General features: G+C 43.1%; 1 protein-coding gene across 1 annotated transcript; it reads right to left on the reverse strand.

Annotated features, from left to right (window-relative positions):
* Positions 1-720: 720 nt before the first annotated feature.
* On the reverse strand, positions 721-10,302 carry LOC111225366 (annexin A2-A-like). The gene is made up of 13 exons (XM_022750187.1): positions 10,175-10,302; positions 8,134-8,194; positions 6,997-7,090; positions 4,577-4,671; positions 4,205-4,318; positions 3,919-4,009; positions 3,639-3,718; positions 3,089-3,148; positions 2,865-2,958; positions 2,163-2,258; positions 1,518-1,576; positions 1,287-1,409; positions 721-952 (listed from the first exon to the last, which is right to left on the reverse strand). Exons 2-13 carry the CDS (start codon positions 8,182-8,184, stop codon positions 893-895), a joined length of 1,017 nt encoding a protein of 338 aa, XP_022605908.1. The 5' UTR covers positions 8,185-8,194; positions 10,175-10,302; the 3' UTR covers positions 721-892.
* Positions 10,303-14,007: the final 3,705 nt, after the last annotated feature.

Raw genomic sequence — 14,007 nt, forward strand, 5'->3', positions numbered from 1 at the left:
TATTTTCTCCCTCTCAAACTTTAATCCTGTCATCAGTCTGTTTGTGTTGCGTCACCAGATATTTTCCTGTTATTGTTTTACTTTAACTACATTTTTATTTTTTCTGCCTTTTCCTTTAAAGCTGTGACACCTGACAGGTGTTGGATCATTTCTGTGTTGAATAAGAAATAAATAAGGAGACCTGACGACTGACACTGAGACTCGACACTCTGTTATTTGAAGGACTTGGTCTCAGCGAGTCGACTGTCTCTGTGTGAGACACTGAATCAGCCGGGGAGAGAAGTGAGTCCTGCTTCATCTCTCTGTCAACATGGACGTCTCTAAATATGTTTCTGTTGAATCATGTGATCACAGACATGAGGTCACAGTTCATTTACACCTGAATAGATTTTATCTTCTGTGTTCAGAGCTGGTTTTACTCACTTTACTTATAAAAGATCACATGTAGATTTAATCTGTGATATAATCTGATAAAATCTGGTTTGACTTTAATTGAAAGTGATGATGTCACAGCGGCCATGTTGATCTCTTTCCATGATAAACCTCTGAATCCGTCATTTCACTGTGACTGTGGTAAATCTTCTGCATGTGCAGAGATGTCGTCTTTACTGTCTCCACAGTGAACAGTGTGTGTGTGTGTGTGTGTGTGTGTGTGTGTGTGTGTGTGTGTGTGTGTGTCTGCTGCCCTCTAGTGGCCGCTTCATGAAACAGCAAACACACTGACAGGTGAGGAGTTTTTATTTCAGACACAGAAGCGGCTCAGAGAGAAGGAGGCCACATGTTCTGTTCACTGTGGAAACAACAACCGGCTCAAATACTGTAATACTGCAGTCAGCTGACATCTCAAACCCAGCGGCCTTCTGGGAAACTGAGTCCAGACAGAGCTGAGGTCTCAGTCATCTCCTGCACACAGACTGAGCAGAGCATTCTGGTAGTCTCCTTTAGTGTGCTCCTGAAACAATAACAATGATAATAACAACAACAATAATAACAACTTCCTGTAGTTAATAATAAATTGTTACTCTAACAAATACAAACACAATTAAATCAATTATTTTTTACTTTCATTTTAATTCTGGTCTCAGTTTAACGATCTAAATGATTTTTTTTTCTTGTTTTATTTTAAAATGTGTTCAGACTCACTGAATCAGCTGATTACAAATAACATTTTATTTTTTATTCATTCAGTTTTTCAGTCTCAGTGAAACGACCTGGACTTGTCTGTGCTGTGTTCACTGGCGTTTGCTGGTGTTGGACATTACAGTGCACCACAGTGGGGTACTCACAGCGATGGTCTGGTACAGCGACCTCTTGTGCTGATTCTTGAACTCTTTTCTGATCTTCATCAGGTCGACTTCACAGCGAGACACCATGATCCTGGTCACCACCTTCTCCTTCGCCCCTTTACTCTGCAGAGGACAAACATGGAGGACAAGCTCAGGAGGAGCCGCTCCGTCTGATCATCTCAGGTACTCACCTGGTGAGTGTGATATTATTGTCCCTGGTAGAAAACGTACCTTCATGGCGTCACTGAGTCTGTTGGCGAAGTACAGCTGCCTGTTTTCAAAGCACTCCACTGTGAAGAGAGGACAGAGCTTTACACTGAGTCACCTCATTATTATTCACTGTTAAAGGACCAGGCTGGTATATTTCATTAGTCCGTCTCTGAACACCTTCCCTCCTCCGTCTGTCTTAGCTCTGAGCTCATTGGTTCCTACTGAAGATGTAAATCTCTAAAAACTTCTCACAAATATAAAGTTTCATCTTTTTTTAAAGTATATTTTTCGGGGCTTTTTATGCCTTTATGACAGCACAGTGGAGAGAGGCAGGAGATGGGGAATGACATGGAGTGAGGGGCTGTCTGACGTGGGATTCGAACCGAGGCCGACTGCAGCGAGGACCGTGGCCTCTACACATGGGGCGCCTGCTCAACCCACTGCGCCACTCGACACCTCTAAAGGTTCATCTTTAAAAAGTCTCTGAAGTCATTTCCTCAAACAGCTGCTCACTGAAGTTTGTATCAGACAAACAATCAGAGCCTTTCTTTGTTCACCTGGAGAGTCTCAGTGAACATTAATGATTATGTGGTAATCATTAATGTTATTTAAATCGTCCTTTAGCGAGCTCGTGTCTGGTGCTGATGAGGAGTTTGTCGGACGTACCCAGAGTGAGGAAGGACTTCTCCAGATCTCCCTTCACCTCCTTCCTGATGCTCTCCTTCATGTCGTAGGGACTGTAGCTCTTGTATCTCTCAAACACTGAGAGACATGAAAACACATTGAACAGGATGATGAGTCAACCAGAGCTGAGGCGAAGCTGCTGCTCTTCTCATTCACACTCTCCTGCAGCAGCATCTAGTGGCCGTCAGAGGTACTACACCTTAACGCCACTTCAACACTGGTGCAGCTGTTTGCATCTGGACCAGATCAGTGTCTATTTACATTCACTTTTACCTTTTAATTAAAATGAGATTAAACAAAGATTGATTAGATTTGGTCTGATTGATCTAAACTGAACCGTACTGTAGTTGTTGTACTGCAGTGGCATTTGAATGTAAAAAACGTTGGTGTTGAACTTAAAAAACTTTGATATTGAATGTTAAACAACAAAAAACACACCTGTGTGACATAGAAAAGTTTGGCGCTACATGTAAAAAGATATTGGTATTTAAAAAATAACTTTAAAGATAAAACAAGTTTTGGCACCGAAGATAAAAAACATTGAAAAAATTATTGTCATTCAATGTATAAACATGTTGAACCTGATCAGAGACCCTGATCCAGATGGATCAGGGTCTGAGGTCCTGGTCTGGTGACTGGTCATCATGTGACTCGTGTGTTTTCAGTGTTACAGGTGTAGTTCACCTTTCTGCAGGTGGGGGACGCTCCTCTGAGACATGATGGAGATCCAGATCGCCACGTCGGTTCCCTTCTTCTTCACTCCGGCTTCATACAGAGACTGAGACGTTCACACACGAGGACACAAGAGGAATTAGAGGGACGCTGTGTCTTTAAATACAGACTGTTAATTACTGAGGTGAACAATCACGTGTCTTTCTCTTCTGTAAAAACACGGTGGTGTGACTCACTCTGGCGTCCTCGTCAATCATCTGATAGTCGACGACGTTGGAGGGTTCATCTCTCTTCGTCTGTGGAGAAACAAAGTCACTGATGTCAGTATGAAAAATAATATTTTTTAGCAGCAGCTTGTTGTTTTTGTGCTTTGAACTAAAAAATCTAAGAAATGTTTTCTTGCTAAATTTGACTAAAAATATCTGAGAATCTCACACATTTCAAAAAGAGTCAGAACCTCTAAAGAAAAAATCAGCTTTTATATTTATCAGAAAATTATTATCAAACATTATATATTATGAAATAACAACATATTTTTATTAACTATGTTAATATCCATCTACTCAAATAAAAGCGTTGCTGTGAAATTACAGCAAATTCTGCAGCTACAGGTTTGAAAATAAAAATGTAGGATCATCACTGATTTTGAAGATGAAGAGTAGTTTACTTTTTATTTCACGTGTGTTCACTCAGTTTAAATCTTTCTCACATTAATCATAAAAAATAACATGTTGATGGAGAAATGGATTTTTCACAATAAAAGCCCAGGGTGTTTCCTGGATGTACCTGAACCAGAGCCAGCAGCAGTTTGGCGAAGTCTCCTGACGTGTCTCCTGCGACGTCTTTGTCCAGCTCCTTCTTAAACACTGAACGATCAAATAATAGATCATCAATCACCTGTTTGCTTCACACATTAACACATGCTTGTTGCTTCACAGCTGATCAGACCCAACAAACAGAACCAGATCAAATTCGGTTCTGTCTCCAGTTCCTCTTGAACTGAACCTGTTTCTCTTTGTTCTTTAAGGGTCACACTCTTTATTAAAACTCTGTAGAAGCTTCTTACTGTCTTTATAAACCTTCTTGATCTCCACCAGCTCCTCGTTGCTCCTGGAGCAGACGATCTCGATCAGCGTCTCCTCGTCTGTCCCCAGACCCTGCACACAGACACACCCCCAGGTAAGACTCCAGGTTACAGACCTGAGCACTGCTTCGTATCTTCAGATGAACCACCTCCAGTCTGTCACACGTTCAGTCTACAGTGACGTTTAAATCAGCGCCGCTGCAGAGCGCCACCTACGGGCCTGATGGAAAACAGACAGACACATCGCAGCTGAAGCGTGACCTCTGACCTTCATGGAGGCTTTGAGCTCGGAGGCGTCGTACTGAACGGTGCTCTTCATCAGACCAAGCATCAGAGACTCCAGAGAGCCGGACAGCGCCCCCTTCAGGGCCGTGATCAGATCCTGAAAACGTACACAGATATAAAATATGTTTTTAAATGTATTTTTAAAGAAAGAAAAGATCATTTGACCCTGAAGTCACTGTTTAGATTAAAGGATGAAAACATGAACAGCACATAAAGATCACTTAAAAAAGTGTTCGTTTCATAATCTATACACATCAACTGAACTTATATAAAATACAACTCTGATTATCTGGATCATCTGCTGATCGTGTCTCAGTTTATTCTCCACGTTCATTAAAGCTGAAACGTCTTTCACCTTCTTGGCGATTCGCTCGTACTCGAAGGCGATCTCTCTGCGCTGCTCGTAGCTGCGTCTGGTCAGGATGTCGATGATGGTCTGTTCGTCCACACCTGCAGGAGGTCAGAGGTCAGTCCAGTTCATTTCAGACCAGGTACAACAGGTGTGTTCAGAGACAGAGCTCAGACTTTAACTGACAGTAGAACACAGTCTGGTTCTAGTGGAGAACATTAAAGTCCAGAATGACTTCACTAAGCCTTTAAGATTTTATTGTAGTTTGAAAGCTCAGATTCCCAGAGGATACACCTGAGCTCACAGGTCCTTACTTAGAGGTTCTGCAAACAAGATTTTAAACAATAATACAGCAGCAAACAGCTGTTCTCTATGTAAAGCTATATTGGAGTAATGGCGTCCTGAGCAGAAAATGAAGCCACGCCCCCTCGGTGTGTGATGTAATCTGAGTTTCTGTGGTCTTTGTTTTGGTATCGTGTGCATGTTAGTGCATGTGAGTCCCGCCTGTTGAACTGTTCCCCACAGCTGTGATGTCACAGCACAGTACGCAGCGTTCAGGTGACAGTGACCCTCCAGAATTTCCTCCACTGAAGAAGAAGAAACCATGTTTTCATGTGAAAAGGCCTCAGACACAGACAGAGATGAGACCAGAGCTCAGGTGGACTGGACTGAGGACTACTGGCTCAGATCCTGGTCGGCAGGTGGACCGTCAATAATCCATAAAGATTTTAAAGTCTTTACCTGCTCCATCAGTGTCATTACAGGCTCTATCAATGTCGGTACATGCTCCATCAGTGACGTTACGGGCTCCATCACTGTCATTACAAGCTCCATCAGTGACGTTACAGGCTTCATCAGTGTCATTCATGTGGCCGGTCCCAGTGGATCCAAGACTGAATTTCTGAGAGGAGAACCCTACGAGCTGCTAAAGGTTCCAGCTGGATTCAGAACTCCTTCTTCTTCTTCATTTGTCAGTAACTTGATGCTTCATAATGTTACAGTCTGTCTTCATGAGTGATGGCTACAGTAGACATGCTAACGTTAGCTAACCTGCTGTTACCCTTATGAATATCTTTGGCAAATGTTGCTATTGCTACTGGCTAACTGTCAGCTAGCGTGGGCTAATGGTTGTGTCTGGATTGTTTCCGTTGGCTCTCGTGTTCACAGGGAAACTTTATTCAGTTGAGCTTCTTGTTGTGTTCAGTGACTCTTTCACTGAGCTTCATAACACCTGAATGTGAAGAGGGAGGTGTAGCTGATGAAGCGTTAGTTGTGGTCCAGTGCGACATCTAGCTGGTTGTTTATTATATTATAGAGAAATATTTTAAACCTATTATGAATCTGAACTCTGGTTTGATCTGTTTAACTCTCTCTTGTCCGAAGATGGAAAATCTTCTGCTGCTGAGGGACGTCCTGCTTTTACTGCAGCTCTCACAGGAAGCTGAGTCACAGCTGGAAATCCTGCAGCTCAGCTCTGCATACGAACACAAACAGAGGAGTCCGACCTGTACGATCTGCTTCACAGGTTCGATTCCCTCACACGGTTACAGAGAGGAGAGCCCTGTGCTTTGCTCAGCAGCTACTCTACAGATGAAATTCTCCATCTTTAGTCCGTTTGCAGTCAGTAAACAGCTCGTACACGAGCAGAGGAACTGGATGAACTCAGACTCTGGCCTGTTCTCCTGGATGGAAACTGAAAGTCTGGTTCCCAAACAAGAGCTCACATCAAAACACACGACTGAAGGTGGCGCTCAAAGGCCAAAAGTCAAAGTGAAACAGACTTCATGAATGCACTTACGGAAAACCATATGAATTTCATATGTGAAATTTAACATATGAAAACATGTTAAAATCAAAATGTGGTTTTGGAACATTTTCCTGTGTCATGTGTGAAGGATTACATGTGAAACTCATGTACAGACTTTGTCAGTTCTCACATTACTGCACTTTGAAAATCTGCAGTATTTGCGACATGTCGCAGCGTGTGGAAACGTGACACGTGTGGTCAAATGTAGGAAACATGGGAGATGTTTTCTGTCAGGAGAAACTCTGGTTCGTGTGAAGCACGAGGAGACGAGGAGGCTGAACCTTCCTCACATTAACACTACAGCGACCAGGAGATTTGAGGCAGTTTGTTGTTTCTCTGCAGGAGAAGTTTGATCCACATTCAGCTGTTTTTTTTTTTCAACATGGGGGGGTCAGGTGTTTTCCATCCAGCTGTGTGTGTGCGTCAGGTGCGTTTCACCTGTTCAGGTCGAGCACTGAGACTCATCACTGCAGCTCCATTTTTTAAAGTCATGAGCTGTTTGTGTGTCTGTGGTTTGACGCCTCAGGTTTGAACTTTATTTAAACTGTCTGTGCTGCAATGAACAGTCACATGCCTCAGAGTGGGGGTGGGGGTGGGGGGGGTCACTGGACACGCTCACCTTTGGTTTTGATGGCGGTCTCGATCCTGGCAGCGTCTTTGGCTGGGTCGAAGTCTCGTACCGGCACCACGGTGGGGAATTTAGGCTCCTTCTCCTACAGAGGACAGAGACACGTGTTAAATCACAGTCTGCTGAGAGACCAGAGACAGCTGGAAACACCTGGAGACACCTGGAGACATCTGGAGACATCTGGAGACATCAAAGCCACAGGGACTGATGGAGAAACCGATGTTTGTACATCACTGCAGTGACATGACCTGTGTCTCCTGTCATCAGGTCACACTGTGTCTGAGTGAATCATTGATGATTGATCTTCAGGTTATCAGGTCTCTGATTGAACAGACCACACCTTCACCTGCTTTAAGAGGCTGTAAAACACTACAGAGCTTCAGGCAGTAAAGATATGAAAACATGTACATACAGTGTGTGCAGCCTTTTAATCTGAAGGAGATTAAAACCAGAACAGAGACAGAAACAGGAAGTCAGAGGTGGAATGATCTGTTACAAGCTAAAGTCCTGTCAGTGTTACACTTTTATAATTTATTGATTTGTTCCTGATGCATTCAAGTAAAAACAGCATTTTAATGTTGTCAGCTGTTATAATGTTTGTTGTTTAATCAATAATGAATTCCATTTTACAAACCGATCATATATCAGGACGTAAAATCTATTTTTTATGAAGAAACTCTAAAAGCTCCTGCAGCTCACAGCTGATCTCAGGACAGTGTGTCATTATTATTAATAATTATTATCAGTATTAGTTCATACAGTAGAGTTTGGTCCCAGTAAATCTCTACCAACTGTACACCTGACCACAGGTGTGATCAGCACCTGTACAGGTGTACAGAGCCTTTAACCTGAGATGTGACTGTGTCTGTAGAGTGAAGTAAGAATACAATAAAGTTGCATTATATTAACATAATATTAACATTATATTATATTATATTATATTATTTCATTTTATATTAAATTATATTATGTTATATTAAAGTATGTAATATAATATAATATATATTATATTATATTATATTATATTATATTATATTATGTAATATTATAATTGCCCACTGGTTGCAGGAGGCTGATAGTTTGACAGTTAAATATAAAATCCTGCTTCTTGTGTTTCAGGTGACTCACCCCTCCGTACGACAGCGTCAGCTGACCCAGAAACTCAGACACCATCGCCATGACGACCAACCTGCAGAGAGACAACACACTGTTGTAGAGGGTCTCTGACCAGGAACAGTTACCATAGTTACGTTTGCATCAGGTGATGCAGCTTTTTTGTTTATTATTTATAAGTTTTAAGAAACTTTGTGAAATTCTGTCAAGAACAAACGTGATTGTGATGAAACACGAGGACGAGAGCAGATGATTGACGGACACGTCAGGACATTTCACTGCCTCGTCCCACATGAGACGTTTCATTCTTGTTTCTCCTCTGAAGCTCGTGTCCCTGTAACGTCTTTATTAGCTGCTGTAGGGGACTCCGGACCTGACCCCTGACCCCTGACCCCTGACCCCTGACCCCCCTTCAGCTCAGCAGATCAGTGAGTGGCAGCAGGACTGAGTGTGTGGTGGACAGCAGAACGTCTTTGACTTCCTCTCTTCAGTCGACCCCCCACCCCCCGACACCAGAGAACTCAGGTCAGTTTGAGTCAGTGACTCAGAACAAACACACTTCACATCTGACTGCTCCTCCTCCTGCTGGACACAGAGGTGTGTTTGATTTATTGACTGGGACGTGCCAGAGGGCGTGTCAGAGGGCGTGTCTGCTGATAAGCAAAATAGATCTCGGTGCAAACAGATCTGAAGAAATGTGGAGCCTGTTACGTAACACACACACACACACACACACACACACACACACACACACACACACACACTTCAGTGTAATCACTCAATGAAAGCTGTGTTGTGTGTTAAACTCTCTGGAGTCGTCTCGACCCTTGGTCTTCTTACTTAATGTTAACAGGAAGTGTGTGAGGGTCAGCGTTTCGTCGCTTAGCAACAGCTGCTACAAACAGACCTGAGGCTGATTCAACAGGCAGAATCACAACCGCTGGGATTTAAAGGGGAAAGTCGACATTTTAAATATTCACCTACATCAGTGCAAAAGTACTTCCTGTAGCTAAAGTATCACAGTAAAAGTACTTCCTGTCGTTACAGTATCACAAGTACTTCATGTAGTTATAGTATCACAGTAAAAGTACTTCCTGTAGTTAAAGTATCACAAGTACTTCATGTAGTTACAGTAAAAGTACTTCCTGTAGTTAAAGTATCACAGTAAAAGTACTTTGTTGTGCAGTAAACTGTCTCCTGTGGCTAATGTCTGACACGCATATAAATTCACATAAATCTGTTATATTTACTTTAATTCTAATTCTGGTTGTTCTCATTTAAATGATCTGATTAAATAATCTAAATTATTATTATAATTATTTTTTGTTTTATTTTGACTTGCAGTGTTTACAAAATACTAAATAAAAGAAATATAATCAATCTCCCTTCACAGGCTGGATATAAAGTGACCTGTGTTGTTACATCGTTGAGTAGTTAATAAAGTTGTTAGTGACAGATGTGTTTGACAAGTCCAGCTGTGAGAGACTTTCATTAACTTCAGCTGTGTGAGCTCTGAGCCTCCTCTCTTCTTCTGGCAATTATTTTTGACAAAAAAACAAAACTCAGTGAATCAACTGCAGCTCCATCCACAGGCTTCAAAATAAAAGCCTTCAGTAAGTGGCAAGTTTTTTATTCTGACCCCCACATGTTCATGATGCTGAGCACCTCCAGAGGAGGAGAAGAAGAAGAAACCCTCAGACTGTTCCTCTGTCCGCAGAGTCTCATTAACTCCAGCTCCATCACCTTCCTGTGATCCTCCCTCAGTAAATGACATGAACATGATACAGTGATAATTACAGAGAGCAGAGAGGGTCTTCAGCCGCCACACCCAGAGACCAGCAGCATGTTTTCACATCAGCAGCTGCGAGAGAATCAAACTTCCAACAGACACAGACTCACCGAGACCGAGAGACCCGTCCCACAGTTACAGACAAAAACACTTAAGTACTGTTGTTGTGCTGAAGTTCGCAGACTAAACTCTGAGTTCTTCCATTAAAGGGAAACTGAGTGTGTGTCCAGACAGACAGGAGTCGGTTCAGTTCTCTTGTGTTCTTACCTTCAGAGAAGCAGCAGCAGCAGCAGAGAGGCAGCGAGCAGCAGCAGCTCCGTTATGATCGCACCGAGCAGGGTGTGGTGTTTAAATACCAGCTGACTCACACACACACACACACACTCACACACACACTCCTCTCTGCCCCTTCTCTCTGCTGAATGACTCAGTGGTCGAGACTTTTACACATCACATCGAACACATGGACAGAAATTCCTCACTGGGGTTCAGAGCCTCGCCTGCTTTAGTTTGACCACTATCAAACTATAATAAACTCCACGTATCCATAGCAACAGTATCGATGCTTCGCGCTACGGTTCACCAGATGTGCAACACGTAAGCTGTGACATCACTTCCTCGCCTCATTAAAGTCACCAAGTTTAAAGATTCAAACCAAACACCTCGTGCCCGTGTGAGGAAACAGGCTCCAGATCAGTCTCGATTCTGCTCCTCGTGGTTTACAGTCAGCGCCAACACAGGAAGTCATGTGACCTTCATGTAGGAACAAATAAACGTTAACATCAGCCTGCTAACATCAGCATGCTAACATCAGTGCTGCAGGTATAAACCAAAGTATTGGACAAATTGACATCTGACCTGACAGACTTGAGACACAAAGACTCAAATGGACTTTTCGATTTTATTAAAAAGTTAAACTTGTGTTTATGATTGGACGATTTCTAGTGCGATGCCTGTAAATACAAAGACACTAGTACTTGATGTACAGTAACCACTAGAATGACACTCAGCAGAGTTCACACCTCCACTGAAGACAAACAGTCCCACACATTAAAGACAGTGAGACAGTTTAACCTGATCTTCCTCCCTGGCCCCTCCCCCGTCCCTCCCCCAGGTCTGGTTCAGATCAGTTCAGGACAGAAATAAACACGCAGCTGATTTAAAACAATGTCCCTGAACATAACGCGGGGGTCTTTTCGGGTCGTCACTTTAACCCAGGGGGAGGTTAGTCGGAGCCTGAATCATTGGTACTGTTGCCATGGTTACCTGCTGATTTAGAGTTCTGGCTCCAGATCATTCTGATGAGTGAGTGTGACATCACTTCAAAGTGAATTAAAACTGGCAGCTGTCCAGTGTCTGTCGCCCCCCGACCACCCCCCAACCCCAGTGAGGTCACTTCCTGCAGTGAGTCACCTGCACACTCACCTGAGGCTGTGGTTGAAAGAGTGGGTGGGAGTTTGCTCACCTAGTTCAGATCCATAAAACCCCACTCCACCCTACCACACCCACTTTATTACTTTCTAGATAAAAATTAGCAGAAGTGAACGTCCCGCCCACAGATCCACTGTTACACAACGCACACACACACACACACACACACACACACACACACACACACACACACACACACACTACTCAGTGTCTGAGCTTCAGCTTCTGTTAGAGAGACAAAATGTAGGAAAGAGTTTATAAAACAACAAGAGAAGCTGATTCAGGCTCTTTACCTGTGGAGGCTACAAGGTTAGCATCAGAGCTAATGGACCGCTGTGTTCGACTTCTTCATGTTGTTCAGACGAATACCACAAACACACAAGCTCTTCTTCCTGCAGCACATGTATGAAGCATGTCCATGCACACATTCCCCGACTGCAGTATGAATACCAGGTCACCTGATGACCAGCGGCGCCCTCAGGCTTGACGCAAAACATGTGATGGTTTGATTTTGGGCCCCTTATGTTTGAGCTTAGCCCCGAATCTTTACAATATCTGGCTCCGCCCCTGGTCCAGTATTCTGGAGATGATGTTCTCGAGCAAACAGAACCACATAATCTGCAAACAGCAGAGTTTTACTCTAATGTCTCAACACCATGAAAACCTGGCTCACAGAGAATGGATCTATTGTTCTGGTTTCAACGACCAGATGGTGACTAGCAACATCCCCCTCCCCCAGTTACAGGTAGGGTGGAAATACCTGGATGAGGTGGATGTGGAGACAGTGATCTGATGTGGATCCAGACTCTGCAGGTCTCAGGGTTCAGTCTGGACCTCAGTCTGTTTGTGTCTGATCAGCTGGGCTCAGGCTTTCCTGTGTTATATAACAGCTGTAGGGCTTTAAGAGGAAGCTGCTGCAGACAGAGCTGAGCTGAGTTAATGACAAGCGGAAAGCTCCATTGTTTTCTCTTGTGTTTCACCTTCACTAGCAGCAGAGTTGGACAATGGCCTGTCCTCACCTCGGTCTCCAGACCAGGACTCGTGAAGGCTCAGAGGACGATTCCTCTGCTCTGCCAGGAATTCATGGTTTTCTTTATTTTTCCTGCCGTGTTTTCCTCCTCCCCTGGGTGAAGGAGGCTGCAGTGGAACTCGTTAATAAAAACTCGATGATATTTTGGCTGCAGATTTAGGGAGTGACCTCGACATTTAAATCATACACAGATAATATTTGGTATTTGACAGAGGTGGAGAGTACTCACTGTAAAATGTGAAAAGTTGGTTTTACTTTAAAAAATCTAGGAAACCGATTGCCTTGAAAAATCTAAGTAAATATAACTTAAAGTAAATTAGTTATAAATTGACTTAAAGTTTAGTTGTGTTTACTTCCTTTTATGAAGTTGTTCCAACTAAATAATTGCGACTAAAGCAAACTTGAAAACTTAACTTGAGTATTTCAGTTACTCGTACTAGACTTATTCAGCTTGTTATATACGTAGATTTTACATTGTACTTTTCACTCCACTACATTCACTTCTCAGCTGTCACTACCAGGAACCAGATTTTTCAAACACAAAACGTCATCAACTTTTAAGACGTTTATTTATTCAACGTCACCAATTCTTTTCCCTTCGCTCCTGTCATCATTACTATGACCACTAGATGTTGCCTAGCAACAAAACCTAAAAACTATGGGTCATAATGAGCTGCTGCACAGGTGACCTGTGGGCTTGTCATCTCTCCACAGTCTGTGGAAACATGTAGAAACTGTATCATCAGAGATAAAGGAAGACTTCCACTGGTCTGAGGTTTGAAGCTGATGGTAACAGGAGGCAGTTTTGATTAGACGGGAATTTGAGCACAAGATCAACAATTTCAAGAAGACGGAAACAAGGATCTCAGGCATCCAGCTGAGTCGGATGACGTGCACCTGGCTGTCGGCGCACTGAGAATCAGAGTTCACAGCACCCGGGCCAGCTCTGGGTCAGTGTCAGGAACCACAATCGGACTAGTATTGTTGTTGTCCATCATTTTTCCTACAGGGAATGAATCTGGACACCCGGCGTGCTGGACTCAGGCCGCTGTTGGGCCAGAACATTTTGATCCATATTTATTATTTATCCTGTTCAGCAGCTGAAGTGACTCAACTTCACAGAGGTTGGTGTCATCAGACTGTTGACAGTTTCTTTTAATTCACCTGTAATGTTCAGGACTTCAGTAAAAGTCTAAATAAAGGTGTGAATGTGTCATAATCGCTGTAAATGATGGAGCTCCTCTACATCTGTCCAGCAGCAGCTTTCTCACTGAGGAGTAGATCTGCTGTTTGTGGCTCACACTGCCACCTAGTGTTTGAACAGTGAAGCTGTTCTATGCATTGACTGTATTATCATATGATCGTAATGTCTCTGGTCTGTAAGGAAAGACTTCGTCTCCTGGGACCGGGGTCACCTGAACCCCCCCTCCCACACTGTGTAACAGCACACCTGTTTGAATGAGATCCAGAGGAACAGGGTGGCACTGTCTGTTTCCAATAACAACCAATAATAATAACCAATAACCAAAGATTATTTATAATTTATTCATTAATGACATTTGTGACTGAAATGTTATTGATTTTTATCAGAACTTGAATCTCGGAGCAGAGCGACGTTATCGTTCAGTCTCAAAGGTCG

This window comes from Seriola dumerili, unplaced genomic scaffold (assembly GCF_002260705.1).
Source record: "Seriola dumerili isolate Sdu_G_001 unplaced genomic scaffold, Sdu_1.0 BDQW01000012.1, whole genome shotgun sequence".
Lineage (NCBI taxonomy): Eukaryota > Metazoa > Chordata > Actinopteri > Carangiformes > Carangidae > Seriola > Seriola dumerili.